The 16,060-nt window shown below is 44.2% G+C and overlaps 1 protein-coding gene across 1 annotated transcript; it reads left to right on the forward strand.

Annotated features, from left to right (window-relative positions):
- Nucleotides 1–375: 375 nt before the first annotated feature.
- Nucleotides 376–8,059, forward strand: RAB39A (RAB39A, member RAS oncogene family). Its single transcript, XM_058184781.1, has 2 exons — nt 376–707; nt 5,855–8,059. Exons 1-2 carry the CDS (start codon nt 376–378, stop codon nt 6,279–6,281), a joined length of 759 nt encoding a protein of 252 aa, XP_058040764.1. The 3' UTR covers nt 6,282–8,059.
- Nucleotides 8,060–16,060: the final 8,001 nt, after the last annotated feature.

Consider the following 16,060-nt stretch of genomic DNA (forward strand, 5'->3'; position numbering starts at 1 on the left):
GAATAAAGGCTGTGGGCAAGCCCCGCCCTCCCCCTCCCCCTCCTGCAACCCACCAGGGACAGAAAACTGGAAGGCGAACCCAGCCCCCTCCCACCGCTGCCCCCAGTCTTCCACCTCGCAACTCGCAGCGCACGGGAACAAAGAAGCGGCGAGCGAGAAGCAGCGTGGCAAGGCGGGCGGACCAAAGGGAGAGAGTGTGAGGGTCTCCAGCCCTATCGATCACCCGGCGACTTTCGGCTGACACCCGGGACCGTGGTGCGGGGAAGCCGCCGCCGCCTCCGCCCGAGGGAATCTCCGACTTTTTCGGGTCGAGTCCTCGCGCCAGATCGAAAGCACCTCCCTCCCTTCCTTCCTCCCTTCCTTCCTGCTGCGCCAATGCCCGGGATAGGGGCCGTGGGAGCTCGGTGCAGGCACCGCCCGAGGAGGCGCCCCAACCAGGCCAAGGGGAGCGGCCACCAGGCGGACGGCAGCGGGGAGACCGCCATGGACGCGGCCATCTGGATCTACCAGTTCCGCCTGATCGTGCTGGGCGATTCCACGGTGGGCAAGTCCTGCCTCTTGCATCGCTTCACCGAAGGCCGTTTCCCGGGCCCGATGCACTGCGATCCCACCGTCGGGGTAGATTTCTTCTCCCGCCTCGTGGAGATCGAGCCGGGCAAGAGGATCAAGCTGCAGCTCTGGGACACGGCGGGCCAGGAGAGGTTCAGGTACAGGCAGCCGACGCTGGCCCGGTCGGTGCTTCGCTTTCCCGCCCCGCTTTTGCTGGCATCGCCTTCCAAAATCTCTCTCTCTCTCTGCTTTTCACCCCCCCCCCGCTCCAAAAGCTCAGTCCGGAGGAAAAATAGTAAAAGATTCCACATCCTCTGGAGTATCTGAGGATGTGCAGAGTGCCACTCCCTGGCCACGCCCACTTTTGTCACTTGCGTGTCTATATGTGTGTGTGCGCGCACTCATTCACCAGTGTGCTTGGGGCTAACTTTTTACTCACTCTTTGAATATGCGGGTTCGTGCCTGAGCCTCTAGAATCGGGGAAATTAACTGCCGTCAAGTGGGATGTAATTTGTGGCTTTCCTGTGGTACCCCAACTCTGTGCTTGTGTGGGTGCAAGAGTGTGTACAACTAAGGCGGGGGAGGGGGGACATGGCCAAGTGCTTTGCAGCAAGGCATTTTGTTAAAGGAAACAAAACATTTTTTTCTCTGCTCGGTAAATTAGGGTGGCTTTTGAAAGGAAGGTGTGCTTTGTGGGCAGCCTGTATCCCTGATCAGATGATTTTTTGCCACCACCACCCCAAAGCCTCAGCTGTTCCCCCCACCACCCCAAGAGTTATATTTAAACAAGCAAGCCTTCTTGTTTGCTCTGGCCCATCTTTGATCTTTCGGAACCAAAGAAAACTCCGATTGGACAATGGGAAGCATTCAAGCGATTCATCCGATTCATCTGGGAGAAAGGCCATGCCATGGGAAATGTTAGTAAGGCATTTGCTGACACAGCTTTGAAATCGATGGATTGGCCAAAGATAAGGCAGTGGCTATTATGGGGGTTGTATTACGTAGTTGTATAATGCTCAGAGACAATCTTAACTCTGGACACACTGGACACTTTGGCTGCAAAACACAACTGGAACTGAGCATCTGCAGTGGAGGGATGATGTCATACATGACATCAGTTATGTAATTTGTACTCATGATGACATCATCACCACTTAGAGCTTTGATCCGGCTAGCAGCTTGGAGCTGGATTCTCTAGAAGCAGGAAGTCCACAAGATATGCCTGCCTGCCTGACTGCCTCATATTTACTTCATGCAATTAAGTCCCAGTTGACTGAATTGCTGTTTGTGAAATTAATCCTAACTTCTAACCTATTTATTAAGTTGACACATGTACAGGTAGGTCTTTGACTTACAACCACAATTGAGCTCACATTTCTGTGGTTAAACGAGATAGTTAGGTGAATTTGGCTCCATTTTACGACCTTTCTTGCCAGAATCGTTAAGTATATCTGACTTCCCCATTGACTTTGCTTGTAAGAAGTTTGCAAAAAGTGATCACATGACCATGGGACACTGCAACTGTCATAAACATGAGTCAGTTCCCGCCGTCTGATTTTTGATCGTGTGAACATGGGGATGCTGCAACAGTCATAATAAGTCACTTTTTTCTGTGCCATTGTAACTGAACTGTCACTAAACGAACTGTTGTAAGTTGAGGATTACTGATATCATAGACTAACCACATGGAATGAGCTTGCATAACACCCTAGGCTAAAAGGTAGCGGCTGGTTTGTGACTTGGTGCATTGTGTAAGCACAATGAGAGAGAAATTGCCCATTAACCAAAAGCAAAAAGCCAGGTTATTGAACTCACTAACTATCCAGGTAAAGGACATGCATATGCAGTTCTTACATATTAATAATATGCACACCTCTAATTCTTTCTGACAAAGCGACAGTGTGGTTTTGAGAGACAGATGATAAGCCAAATTAGGCTCATGGGTTAGTTACTCCGTTCCTGAGAAAGGCCAGCTTTTTTCCAGGTGCTTCTGTTTGTTTGGGAAATTACACCTTTGTTGCTCTTTGGGTGGCTAACAAAGGCTAAAAGCATTTGAAAATATATATTTTTTAAATGCAGATAAATAGACTAGGCACCAAATCAAAACAACAGTGCAGTAATAAAAGTACAGCAGTAGAAGAGAAACAGACTGAAACAAAGCTGGAAAGGCTCCGACTTCTTTTTTTTAAAAAAACAAAAAAGAAGTTTTATGGGGCTAGAACAAATCATAGGTCATCTATCATCTTGGATGTGTGAAGCATTAGTGAGGAAAAAAATGTATTTGAATACATGTAAAAATATTTTGCTCATCATTAAGCAATTCACAGATCCACAAGACCATTTTCCTTTTCCTTCTTTGACATACACACTTCAGGAGTCCTCAATGTATGACCACAATTGGGGCCAAAATTTCAGCTATGTAAGGCAGTTTTTGAGCGAGTCATGCCCGATTTTAGGACTCATGGCTGTTAAGCAAATCATTGCAGTTGTTAAGTGAATCACATGGTCATTAAGCAAACCTGCTGTTTTGCGGCTTGGCTATCTCTGCCAACCCCGATAGGGTCGGGAGGGGGGAGGGGTTCTGGTCCAGGCTACACTTTCCAGTAGCCACCTTCCCAGAAGATGGTGGGACATGCCAGTCCCAGGATGAATACTTTGGGCATTTTTGGTGCCACCACGAATCAAATGTGTTCCCAGTGGCAGCCCATTTCTAAACGTACTGGCTCAGTGATCAGAGTGGCAGATGTCCCCCCCCCCCAATTTGCATCCCATCGACTTGTTCAAAGTATGTTGGGTTAGCGAGGAGCTGCGTCTGGATACCTAGCTTTTGGCAGAGGGGGAGGCAGCAAGGGATATGGCTTCTCCCAGGTCAACTTCAGCGGGGGTGCTATTCACTTACCTTTGCTACTGGTTCGCAGAGCCTTCCGTGCATGCGCAGAGCATCAAAAACAGGACGTGATGACGTCTGGGTGGGTGGGCGGAGTCTCCCACAGCCGCCACTACCAGTTCGTCCGAACTGGATTGAACCAGCTGACTACCACCACTGAGCTTCAGGGTTGACACCTGGTGTTCTGTTTCCGTCCCCCCAATACTCCCAGCAAAGAGTCAGTCAAAGGCCTTCTTTTCTAATTTCTTTACATAGATAAATGTCCTGGCCACGTCTACCCACGGACCTGCCAAGTTTCTGGAGATAACGAGGAAATTATAGATAAGGCCAGAATTACTCACGAATATATTCTTCCCTCCATTGATACAGTTTGCCCGCGCAAATTCATTGCTTTGTCCGAGACAAAAAACCAGGAAGTCCCGCCTCCTATTTATAGTCTCTGCAGATGTCACTGCATGACCATCATTCCTTGGCTTTATCCCAACGCTGCTTCTGCTGCGCGCGCCGGTCACGTCTGCGCAGTCTTGCATCACTCCAAAACTGTTCTTGGGGCGTTGCCAAATCAGAAGAAGGCTCGAGAGAATCAGGTCTTGCCGGCCCCTCCTCCTCCCTTTGAGTGGGTGCCAGGGAGGAAGAGGGCCCAAGAGAAGCAGGGCTTGCCAGGTCTTCTCCCTCACTTTCTGAATCATCCGAGTCCAGGAGTCCGGGTCCAGGAACCTGGGTCACAACACCTGGCTTCCCCCATTGACTTTGCTTTGCTTGTCTGAGTCTGGTTGCAACTGGCGTTCAGGTGACCACAGGACAGTGCAACCATTTTAAATATATGCCAGTTACGCCTAAATTTTGATCATGTGACTATGAGGAAAGCCGCGATGATCCTAAGTGTGAGGGTTATCATAAGTCATTTTTTTCAGTGCCATTGTAACTTCAAATCATCACTAGTATTTTCTACTAATCCCTCCAGTGTATATCTTGAAGTTAGAAGTATTGCTGGAAATGAACATCATGGTTTAGGCCAGAGGTGGTATTCAGAAAGTTATGACCAGTTCTGGAGAACCGGTAGCGGAATTTTGAGTAGTTCGGAGAACTGGTGAATACCACCTCTGACTGGCCCTGCCCCCATCTATTCTTTGCATCCCGAGTCCCAGCTGATAGGGCGGAAATGGGGATTTTGCAGTAGCCTTCCCCTGGAGTGGGGAGGGAATGGAGATTTTACAGTATTCTTCTCCTGCCTCGCCCACCAAGCTATGCCCACAGAACTGGTAGTAAAACATTTTGAATCCCACCACTGGTTTAGGCTAGTGCTTTGCTTTGCAGCTAGTTAGAGACCTTATTTTTTTTTTTTAAATTAAAACTACTTAAAAAAAACACTGGTGTAGAAGTGGGAGTAAGGAGCCTGAGATGTGATGGATATTCTAACGTATTTTTATTTGAGTTGGGAAATTAGGCAAAAGACTAGACTGAAAGTGTTTATCCTAAAGGCTATTTTTTTCTTAGAGGATAGTTTACTTATTCCAGCATTGCATACGATCTGAAGTCACAATTCCCCAGACTAGCTGGCACTCATATCCTGAATTACTGTACCTTTGCACAAGAGGACAAGTTGGACAAGACAACAGAATTGTCTGTTTTCACTTTAAATCTATCCAGCTCTACTGGCATCCATAGAAGGTGTGAGTGTGGCATTGTTGTTGTTGTTAGTTGAGAAGTCGTGTCCGACCTATCGCGACCCCATGGACAATGTTCCTCCAGGCCTTCCTGTCCTCTATCATCCTCTAGAGTCAATTTAAGCTAATGCTTATTGCTTCAGTGACTCCATCCAGCCACCTCATTCTTTGTTGTCCCGTTCTTCTTTTGCCCTCAATCTTTCCCAGCATTAGGCTCTTCTCCACTGAGTCCTTCCTTCTCGTTAGGTGGCCAAAGTATTTCAGTATTATCTAAAGAGCAGTCAGGGTTGATCTCTAGGACTGACTGGTTTGATCGCCCTGCAGTCAAAGGGACTTGCAGGAGTCTTCTCCAGCACCAGAATTCAAAGGCCTCAATTCTTTGGCGTTCAGCCTTTTTTATGGTCCAACTTATGGCCATACATTGCATTTGGGAAAACCATGGCTTTGACTATACGCACTTTTCTTGGTAGGGTGATGTCTCTGCTTTTTAGTATGCTGTCTAGATTTGCCACAGCTTTCCTCCGTAGGAGCCTAGGAGTGTGGCGTTATTGCACACCATTTCAGCACTGATAAAATTCAAGGCCAAACATGGCACATGTAGGGAAGGAACAAAGTATGCTTTTATTATTTTGAAAAAAGCAACACGATCCTGCAGATACTCATTGTCATCCCCCTCCAATTGCTTTTGAAATGTACACATTAAAAAGTGTAATATTCCTGCTGAGCTTGTCTCTCCCCTTTAATTTTACAGGTCAATCACCCGTTCTTATTACCGGAATTCAGTAGGCGGCTTGCTGGTGTTTGATATCACAAACAGATCTTCTTTTGAACACGTCTATGATTGGTTGGATGAAGCGAAAATGCATGTTCAGCCTTTCCAAATTATCTTCATCTTGGTGGGACACAAATGCGACTTGGAATCAGAGCGCCAGGTTACAAGAGAGGAAGCCGAAGAATTAGCATCTGCCTGTGGCATGAAATACATAGAAACATCTGCCAAGGAAGCTACAAATGTTGAAGAAACATTCACTATTCTCACTAAGGACATATACGAACTGGTGAAAAAAGGAGAGATTTCAATACAGGATGGATGGGAAGGGGTGAAGAGTGGTTTTGTTCCAAATGTTGTACATTCCTCAGAGGAAGCTACCACACTGGGAGAGCAATGCCCTTGCTAAAAAAATTTTTTTTGCATGCCATACAACTTAACGAAGGGTTGGAGAATAAGGCAACCGTTTGCAAAAGATCATTTTAAAAGATGCATTAGATCAGAAATACGTGATCCGTGGCTTCTGAGATGCTTATCGCTCCTAAAATACTTACGTGTGGCTTGCAGGATTCTATAAGGATCACAAGAATCAACAGCATTTGCTTAAAGAGCAAAGCGAGCTTCTAATAGTTAATTATGGGGGTCAGCCAAGTTGGTGGAAGCAAAAGTGAGTTGTTGTTGTTTTTTAAAGGAAAAAATTCTTTTCCTGTTTTCATCTTTTGCAACTTTTTGAAAGACGTATATAACTATTTTGTACAAGGCCGACTCAGGTTTATTTATCATTTGTTGCTCACAAGTTTTTTGTTTTTTTTTCATATGTTGTAACTATGAATATTGTCAAGAAAGTGAAGCATGGTCATCATGTGTCCTTCACAACCACCATGTGCATGAAATAGGATGTATTAATCATACCAAATTCTCCATATCTTTTTTCACCGTGGACCTCAGGGGTATCTGTGGTTAACTTTCCACAAAAGAAGCTCCAGTCCAGGAGGGGACAATCTTTTGGGGATGGAAAGCACTGAACAACCTGGTGAGATTGGTGGTGGGGCGAGATAAACTAGTTCATTCATATTGTGCTGTCCCAAAGGTGCTTTTGCAGGAGGCAACTGGACTTTCTTGGGTTTTTTAAAAAAAGACATTTCGCTTCTCATCTAAGAAGCTTCTTCATCTCTGACAGGATAGTGGGGATAATACTACTCAGGTGACCCTGAGGACACGATAAACCTCCAAGGACTTCAAGGACCCTCTAAAACAGTGATGGCTAACCTTTTTGCCATCACGTGCCAGGAGCAGGGGGAGGAAGGTCATGAGCACGTGTGCCCACACCCATAATTCTATGTGCCCTGCCCACACAGATGCATGCGCGACTCCCCCGCCCCCCCTTGCTCCTGGCACTCGATGGCACAGTAGACTCGGTAGGCCTATTTTTTCACTCTCCCCAGGCTCCAGAGCCTTTCTAGGAGCTTGGGGAGGGCGAAAATGGCCTTCCCCACCTCCCTGGAGGCCCTCCAGAGGCCAGAAACGGCCCATTTGCCAACCTCCGGTGGGCCCAGAAAGCCCGAAAATCAGCTGGCGGAGCTGAGCTCGCATCCACTGACTCTCTATGTATGCCACTGCAAATGACCAGCTGTCTGCAAGGAATATAAATCCTTCCAATCCCCACTATCCTGTCAAAGCTGAAGAAGCTTCTTGGATGAGAAGCGAAACATCTTCAAAAGAAAAACAAGGAAGTCCAGTTGCCTCCTGAAAAAGCACCTTTGGGACAACCATGACCTACCTGGATGACTAATAATCTCTACAGACATTCACTTGTGCTCTTACACTAATTTCTTCTACCAATTATGAGAAGTATATCACACCAAATGTCTTTCCAAGGAAAAACATTTAACCATTTCGACGGGGTTACCAAGTTGGAAGAAAGTAAAATCTCATTCCCAAGTTAAAGATCCCTCTGAAGATTATTCTGCGAAATAATGGTGGGATGCCCACATATCATCAGCATAATTAATTTAGGACCCGTTTTATCTCAATGGGATTGGTTTGTGCAACTCATTCCAATTTCTTCAGATCTGTGAAGATTCTCAGTCACCCAGGTCATGGTTGTTGTCAAAGGTGTTTTTTTCTTCAAAAGGCAACTGGACTGTTTGTTTATTTCTTGAGGAAGAAGAAGAAAATGTTTTGGTTCTCAGCAGAGTAGCAAAACATTTCCCCTGTCAGAACTGACAAAGCTTCTTGGATGAAGCGAAACATCTTCAAAAGAAAAACAAGGAAGTCCAGTTGCCTCCTGAAAAAGCACCTTTGGGACAACCATGACCTACCTGGATGACTAATAATCTCTACAGACATTCACTTGTGCTCTTACACTAATTTCTTCTACCAATTATGAGAAGTATATCACACCAAATGTCTTTCCAAGGAAAAACATTTAACCATTTCGACGGGGTTACCAAGTTGGAAGAAAGTAAAATCTCATTCCCAAGTTAAAGATCCCTCTGAAGATTATTCTGCGAAATAATGGTGGGATGCCCACATATCATCAGCATAATTAATTTAGGACCCGTTTTATCTCAATGGGATTGGTTTGTGCAACTCATTCCAATTTCTTCAGATCTGTGAAGATTCTCAGTCACCCAGGTCATGGTTGTTGTCAGAGGTGTTTTTTTCTTCAAAAGGCAACTGGACTGTTTGTTTATTTCTTGAGGAAGAAGAAGAAAATGTTTTGGTTCTCAGCAGAGTAGCAAAACATTTCCCCTGTCAGAACTGACAAAGCTTCTTGGATGAGAAGCGAAACGTTTTCTTCATCATCTTCAAGGAAAAAAAAAACAGTCCTTGCCTTCTGAAGAAAAAAAAGCACCTTTGAAACTTCTTCAGATCCTGTTTGCCAAAGAATTTTGGCTGGCAGGGTCTAAGAGGAGAGCCTTTTGGACTGTGCCCCCCCCCTTTGGAATATTGTCACATCAGTCACCCTCCATGCTTTGGCCTTCCAGAAGACCCTAAGAACCTGACTCTGCTGGCTGACCTAGGGCCCTGATAGGGACACTCAATGCTGGGGGTGCTTGGAGAGGGTCAAAAGAAGATCCTCACCCCCATGTCACCTGTCCTCTTTATTTTTTGGGGGGGTCTTTATTTAATGTTTCTTAATTTGTAATTCTTTTGTATTATCTGTTTATTACGCTGTAAACTGCCCAGAGTCACTGCTACAGTGAGATGGGTGACATATAAATTTAATAAATAAATGAAATAAATAAATAATTGCAGCGGAACTGGAGGAGGAGGAGGAGGAGGAAGGACAATGTAAAAATGGTAGTCATGATAGGAACATATGCAAGATATCATAGAACTAAGGTCACTGGTGGAATTCAGCCGGGTCGGGCCAGTTTGGCCAAACCAGTTGTTAAATTGCTGGCTCGCCCCGCCCTTTCCAGGAGTCCCCACACGCCCCATTTTGGCTCCCAGGTAAGTGCAGGGAGGCCGACTAGGCCCAAAATGGCGTGTGGGGGGGTGGCCCTCCCTGCAGCCCATTTTTGTTCCCAGGGGGATGCAGGGGGCTGAGTGCTGCCTGTTACACCCCATGGCCACGCCCACCATGGCTATGCTCAGCCAGTCATTAGGGCAGAGAACTGGTTGTTAAATTATTTGAATCCCACCACTGACTAAGGTCGTCAAAATTGCATTACATATCCTCTAGAGCAGAGCTTTCCAACTTTGGTAACTTTAAGCCTGGAGGACTTCAACTCCCAGAATGCCCCAGCCAGCCTTGCTGGCTGGGGCTTTCTGGGAGTTGAAGTCTGCCAGGCTTAAAGTTGCCAAGGTTGGAGACCCCTGCTCTAGAGCAGGGCTCTCCAACCTTTCTGGCTGTGTGAATCTGAGGGTGGGGGGAAAGGGGTTCCACGTGAACGGCAGGCAAGCACGCATGCAGCTTCATTTGCGCGAGCAGCAGACAAGCACACACGCTGCCTCTGCAGACGGAGCACACACACACACACACACACACGGTCACTGCTTGCACAAGTGGGGATACACACACGCACACTCGCCCTCAACTTCAGTGGCCCAGTTGTGAACAGCTCACGACCCAGTAGTGGGTCACGACCCGGGGTTGGTGTGTCCAGTCTTGGTAACTTTAAGACTTGTAGACTTCAATATGGCTGGCTGGGGGATTCTGGGAACTTGAAGTCCACAGGTCTTAAAGTTGTCACGGCTGGGCACCCCTGCTCTAGAGAATCTGAAATAAAAGCTTTGGAGTGCCAACCAAGATTTGGAGGGAACTTAATGTTATGATCCCTTGCCTTAAATGTTGATTAGGGCTCTGACGAATGCCCTAATTAACTCGAGCCAAGTTTCAAAAGAAATCCAGTTATTTATTAGGAGCAACATGGCAGCTTCCCAAGTGTAGTCAACCCTGCCACATGTAATTTATGGCTCAACTATGACCCTATTCCCCCTCCTCTCAGGCTGCATCATAAATCACATTCTCCAACGAGGCACTTTCGCAGGTGGCTGCTGAACTCCGACAGATCTCCCCCTTTTCTGACCATGACAACTCGACAGCAGACTAGAAATGCTTTGCGAGTTGACGTTGACCTCTAGCGAGAGCCAGGAAACATATGTTTCCCATAGTAGCCCCTGCCCTGGGGAAACCCCTTTCCCCTTGAGATCTAACAGGATCATCCACTTACTTAACCTTAAAAAGGTAGCTTGACCCCAGGCACTATGATAGTAATAAATGAAAATAAATAGCCGATTGGTGATGAAATAAGGGATAAATCCCCTCAACCAAGGCTACCCCCTGCTGCACTCCACATTACTAAAAGGCTGCCTAATCCCACATTTTAAAAATTTTTTGAAGTAACATGAAACATGTAGGCTTAGAAGAAGGTCCCTGCTGCTCCAAATTCTACCCCCCCCCCCGAATGCTGATTATAATGCAGGGTGCTACAACAAATTATGTTCCAGATGTATTGGAAGTACAGCTTCCAAACACCTAGCCAGGATGGACAGGTTTGGACCCTCTCCTCAACTTCCAAAGCCTGTAAACTCAAATGCCAAACCTTCTTGAGATTAACTGTATACTACTAAACTAGACATTTTATTAGTTGCTGAATATGAAGCTTGGAGAAGTTAGTCCTTTATTTGACAGTGGCTCTGCTTCACCTACAGAACATGAGAGGTTGTTATGGGAGGATAATATTAGCCAAATACCCAACAAGGGTATTTAAAGAGGCAACTGGACTTTCAGAGCTGAAGAAGCTTCTTGGGTGAGAAGCGAAACATCTTCAAAGAAAAACAAGAAAATCCAGTTGCCTTTTGGGAGGTGGGTGGGAAGCACTTTCGGGATCCAGCAAGCAAGTAATCCTATTAAATAAGTCAAAACCTGATAAGCAGTGAGCTATTTTCTACAATACTCTTGCTTATAAATGACTGCTTCTTAAGAGTTTATGTAAAACTGAAATGAACTATGAAACATGGGGTTCCACCGAATTTCTGCTTTGGTTTTCTTACCCTTATTTCTGAAAAGCAGTGACACCTGTTCCTTTCATTTAAATATTTGGTTACACCTATCAAATTCTTCTGTCTATTAAAATCTTCCATATATTGAAGTGGAAAAAAAAAAGGGCTGGTACAGCGGCCTAGAGGTGGCGATCTCACCTCACAATCAGGAGGCTGTGAGTTTGATTCTAGGTAGAAGCAAATATTTCTCTCTCTGGGCACAATAAGAATATATCTGCTGAACAAAACTCCGCATTGGGGACAGGAAGGGCATCCAGCCATTAAACACACTGCTAGCTCCATTCAGTTGCCCAGACTCCATCCCACAAGGGATTATGGCATCATTAAAAGATGACAATGATGATTGAAGTGGGAAAAAAATCCCCCTTCTTCTCTCTCTCTCTCTCTCTCTCTCATACACACACACATATACATGCGCACACAGAGTCACATATGCATGGAGAAGGCATCAAGTTCAAACATTTCCAGGAAACTGAAGTTCAATTCCTGGTCTCATCACCAGCACATCAATGATGTTGCTTCTGTGGCAAGTGACAGCAGCAGTCTGCTATTGTCTTTTTGTGGGAGAGTTTGACCTTGACCTAAGCTAGATTCAAATAAAGGACTGGCTTCTGCAATCTGCAAATCCTAGCCCTGAGATTTCTCAGTGAACTTCTTCCAAGTACTAACCAGGTTCAGTCCTAATTAGCTTCCAAGACTACGTGAAGTTAAGCATGGAAATCTTGTCCCAAACCCTGGACTGCTTCTGTTAGTTGGTCAGAGAGATCAAGCATAAATCAACATAAAGCATCTTCTTGTTCTTTGCAATGCTTATAATGCAATGCTGTTCGGCACCAGTGGATTTTTTCTCAATTGCAATGCTTTGACATTGTTGAAATTACATGTAGCAAAGAAACCAAAAACTTGTCACATTAATAAATATTTTTTATATTTCTTCTGCGACTCTTATTAACAATAAAATGTAATAAACAATCTCTTTCTGAATCTTTAAAGGTCTATGAAAGAAGTACTGTTAAAAATAAAATGTTTTTCTTAATTGTCTTGTGTTATTCATAATTATACTTCATTTGACTTAGGTAGAAAATTGATTTTCCATTTTAACAGTGGTGCAAATAAAGTATCACATTTCCATAATGAGTAAAAACATAATCAAATATATAAACCTGCTTTCAGATATTTGTGCAAAAAAGCCCCTAAATGGATAATGACTAATAAACTAGCCAGTCATATTTTTGTTGCATAAACCAATAGGATACAAATAATGTTTACTGAGCAGATAAAGATAATCAAATCTTCATAATGGAAAATTTTTCATCAATGATAATATCTGTTTCCTAGATGTCTTTCTCCATTGGCCAATCTATTAACCTAGTTATGAATATTACCTGAATATTGACTTTTAGTGCAGTTGCAAGTAATTAACCAAAAGGTTTGCAGATTGGCAAGATAGCCATAGGAAGCCTGAGTCGGTCGTTTTTCAGGGACAATGGCAAATCATTTCTGAAAAGTGATTATTTGCCAAGAAAAGTTAAAAGACTCACAAGGCAGTCTCTGAGAATCAGACATGATTGAATGAAAGACAGGGGGTATGGGACCCAAAGAGTTTGCAGACTGGCAATAAAAGATTATAGGAAGCATCCGTATATATATAAATTTTATTGACAATTTTAAATACAGCAATAAAAATCAGTACAAACTAAACTCAGAAAGTAATAAAGAATAAAAAAGTGCCAAGAAAGTAAAAGTGAAATAAAGAAAAGATGTGACAACTGATCTTACAAGTATGGTAATTCTTCTACCTCTATTTGTTCTTTTTATCCACATTTGTCACTAAACGAATCCAAATTTGAGGACTATCCATGGAAGATTTTTAAAAGGAGCTACATAGCAGGTATAACCACTTGATAAAGTGATACTTTATACCAGGGGTCTTCAAACCTGGCAGCTTTAAGACTTGTGGACTTCAAGTCCCAGAATTCTCCAGCCAGCTATGCTGGGACTTGAAGTCCACAAGTCTTAAAGCTGCCAAGTTTGAAGACCTCTGCTTTATACTTTAGTGATATAAAGCCCCACTGCTTTTATACATTGATATTCTGGGCTGGGGCTTTGATCAAGTGGCCACAGTCATCATCTTAACTTCTGCCCCTACTAGGTTTACAACTTGTATTGTAAGCTAACCCTTATGAACTCAAAACTCCACTCACTCAACCTGCACACACATAGAAAATTATCTATCCAACTCAAAGTCTAGCTGAGTAGATCAGGTTTACATTAGAGAAGAAATGAGGTAGATCACCCACTGTGCAATGTTCCTCATTCTACCTTAAAGGATAGACAGGTCAAGACCATACAAGCCTTGACCAATCTATCAAAGCTAAGCCAATCCCCAGAATGCCTCTGTCCCAGTCAGTTCACAAGGGAGCCATCTGTTATTCTGGAAATGATACTTTATTGTGAGAAGAACATACTGCATTATTCTCAAAATCGTAATTCTCCACTACTACTTCTCATCATTCCCACCACCCATCTCCTTCTACTTATGACTGTATGACTGTAACTTTGTTGCTTGTATCCTTATGATTTATATTGATATTGTTTCCTGATTGCTTATTTGTACTCTATAAATATCATTAAGTGTTGTACTTTATGATTCTTGATCAACACATCTTTTCTTATTTTGTACACTGAGAACATATGCACCAAGACAAATTCCTTGTGTGTCCAATCACACTTGGCCAATAAAAATTCTATTCTATTCTATTCTATTCTATTCTATTCTATTCTATTCTATTCTATTCTATTCTATAAACTGAACTCTTTCTGAGCAAACATTTCTGCTTTTTATCCAGCTTTAGATGAAAATTTCATTCTGTATCTTTCATGAATGCCAATTCAAACAAATGTATGGAATAATGCTTATAAGCATATAATTAGCATTACTGGCCTTACATCTTTTTGACCATATACTAGCCAGAACCGTACATTAATATACAAATATGAGTCTTTATTTCTTACCTGATTATACATAATTCAAATATCTATATAGATATCTGAACATAGGTAGAATACAGGTAGTGAGCCAGATTGACATAGTGGTTTATTTATCAAATTTAGGGACCACACATTACACTCATGCAGCAACCCTGATTGAGGGGTTTGACAATATACATGGGCACCTTTTTGTCGGTGTGATATATCTGCATTTTAATACTTTGGATAGGAAAATTAAGACCCTGTTGTCTAGATACATAATGCTAAGACATAAACTCATTGGAAAAGCCACCGCTGATAAGGTTCATAGATCACCATCACCAAAATCCAGATGACAACTAAATGGCAGCCACGTAGTGATCATTTGATTTTTTTTTTTGTAGTCCAGATCTGGTAACCAGTACTGTAGGCCAAATCAGATGAATTGCTTACCATTACAAAAAGCCCAAATGGCAGCAGTATAAAAATCCAGGTCAGTTCATAATTCCCTGTATTTGTTCACTAAGGTAAGCAGGCCATGCAGGCTTAAATTAATCAGGCGAGTGCAAGCACAAACTAGAAGCAGTTTTGCACTTGACCCACCACAGATTTACTATTCACCTTCAGGAGTGGGATGGCTAAAATCAACCAACCAATCCACCCCACCCCACCCCACCAACCAACCCAGCCCAGCCCAGCCCAGCCCAGCCCAGCCCAGCCCAACCCAACCCAACCCAACCCAACCATCCAAACTAACTCAACTCAATCCAACCATCCAAACCAATCCAACCAAACCATCCAACCCAACCCAACACACCCACCAATCCAATCCTAACCCAACCATCCAACTCAACTCAACCCAACCCAACCCAACCCAACCCAACCCAACCCAACCCAACCCAACCATCCAAACTAACTCAACTCAATCCAACCATCCAAACCAATCCAACCAAACCATCCAACCCAACCCAACACACCCACCAATCCAATCCTAACCCAACCATCCAACTCAACTCAACCCAACCCAACCCAACCATCCAACTTGACTTAACTCAACCCAACCCAACCATCCAAACCAATCCAACCAATTTATCCAACCCAACCCAACCCACCCACCAACCCTTAAACCCAACCCAATCCAACCATCCATCACAACACAACACAACACAACACAACAATCCAAAGCAATCCAACCAAACCATCCAACCCAACCCAACCAGAGGTGGATTTCAGCAGGTTCTGACCAGTTCTGGAGAACCGGTAGCGGAAATTTTGAATAGTTCAGAGAACCAGTACTAAAAATCCTGACTGGCCCCGCCCCCAATCTATTCTCTGCCTCCCAAGTCCCAGCTGATCAGAAAGAAATGCGGATTTTGCAGTAACCTCCCCTGGATTGGAGAGGGAATGGAGATTTTACAGTATCCTTCCCCTGCCACTCCCACCAAGCCACTCCCACCAAGCCACGCCACTCCCACCAAGCCACGCCCACAGAACCAATAGTAAAAAAAATTGAAACCCGTCACTGAACCCCACCCACCAAGCCACCGGAGAGTAAAAGCAGCGCCGACATTTCTTCCCAGGTTCCTCCCAAGGAAAAGAAAGAATGGCCTCCGGTCGGTAGATGGCGCTACGGGTCCGAGCCGCAGCACTCTCTCTCCTCTGGATTTGGACTTTCCTCGGCATCGCATCATGCGGGCTTGGCCG

This window comes from Ahaetulla prasina, chromosome 5 (genome assembly GCF_028640845.1).
Source record: "Ahaetulla prasina isolate Xishuangbanna chromosome 5, ASM2864084v1, whole genome shotgun sequence".
NCBI classification, from domain to species: domain Eukaryota; kingdom Metazoa; phylum Chordata; class Lepidosauria; order Squamata; family Colubridae; genus Ahaetulla; species Ahaetulla prasina.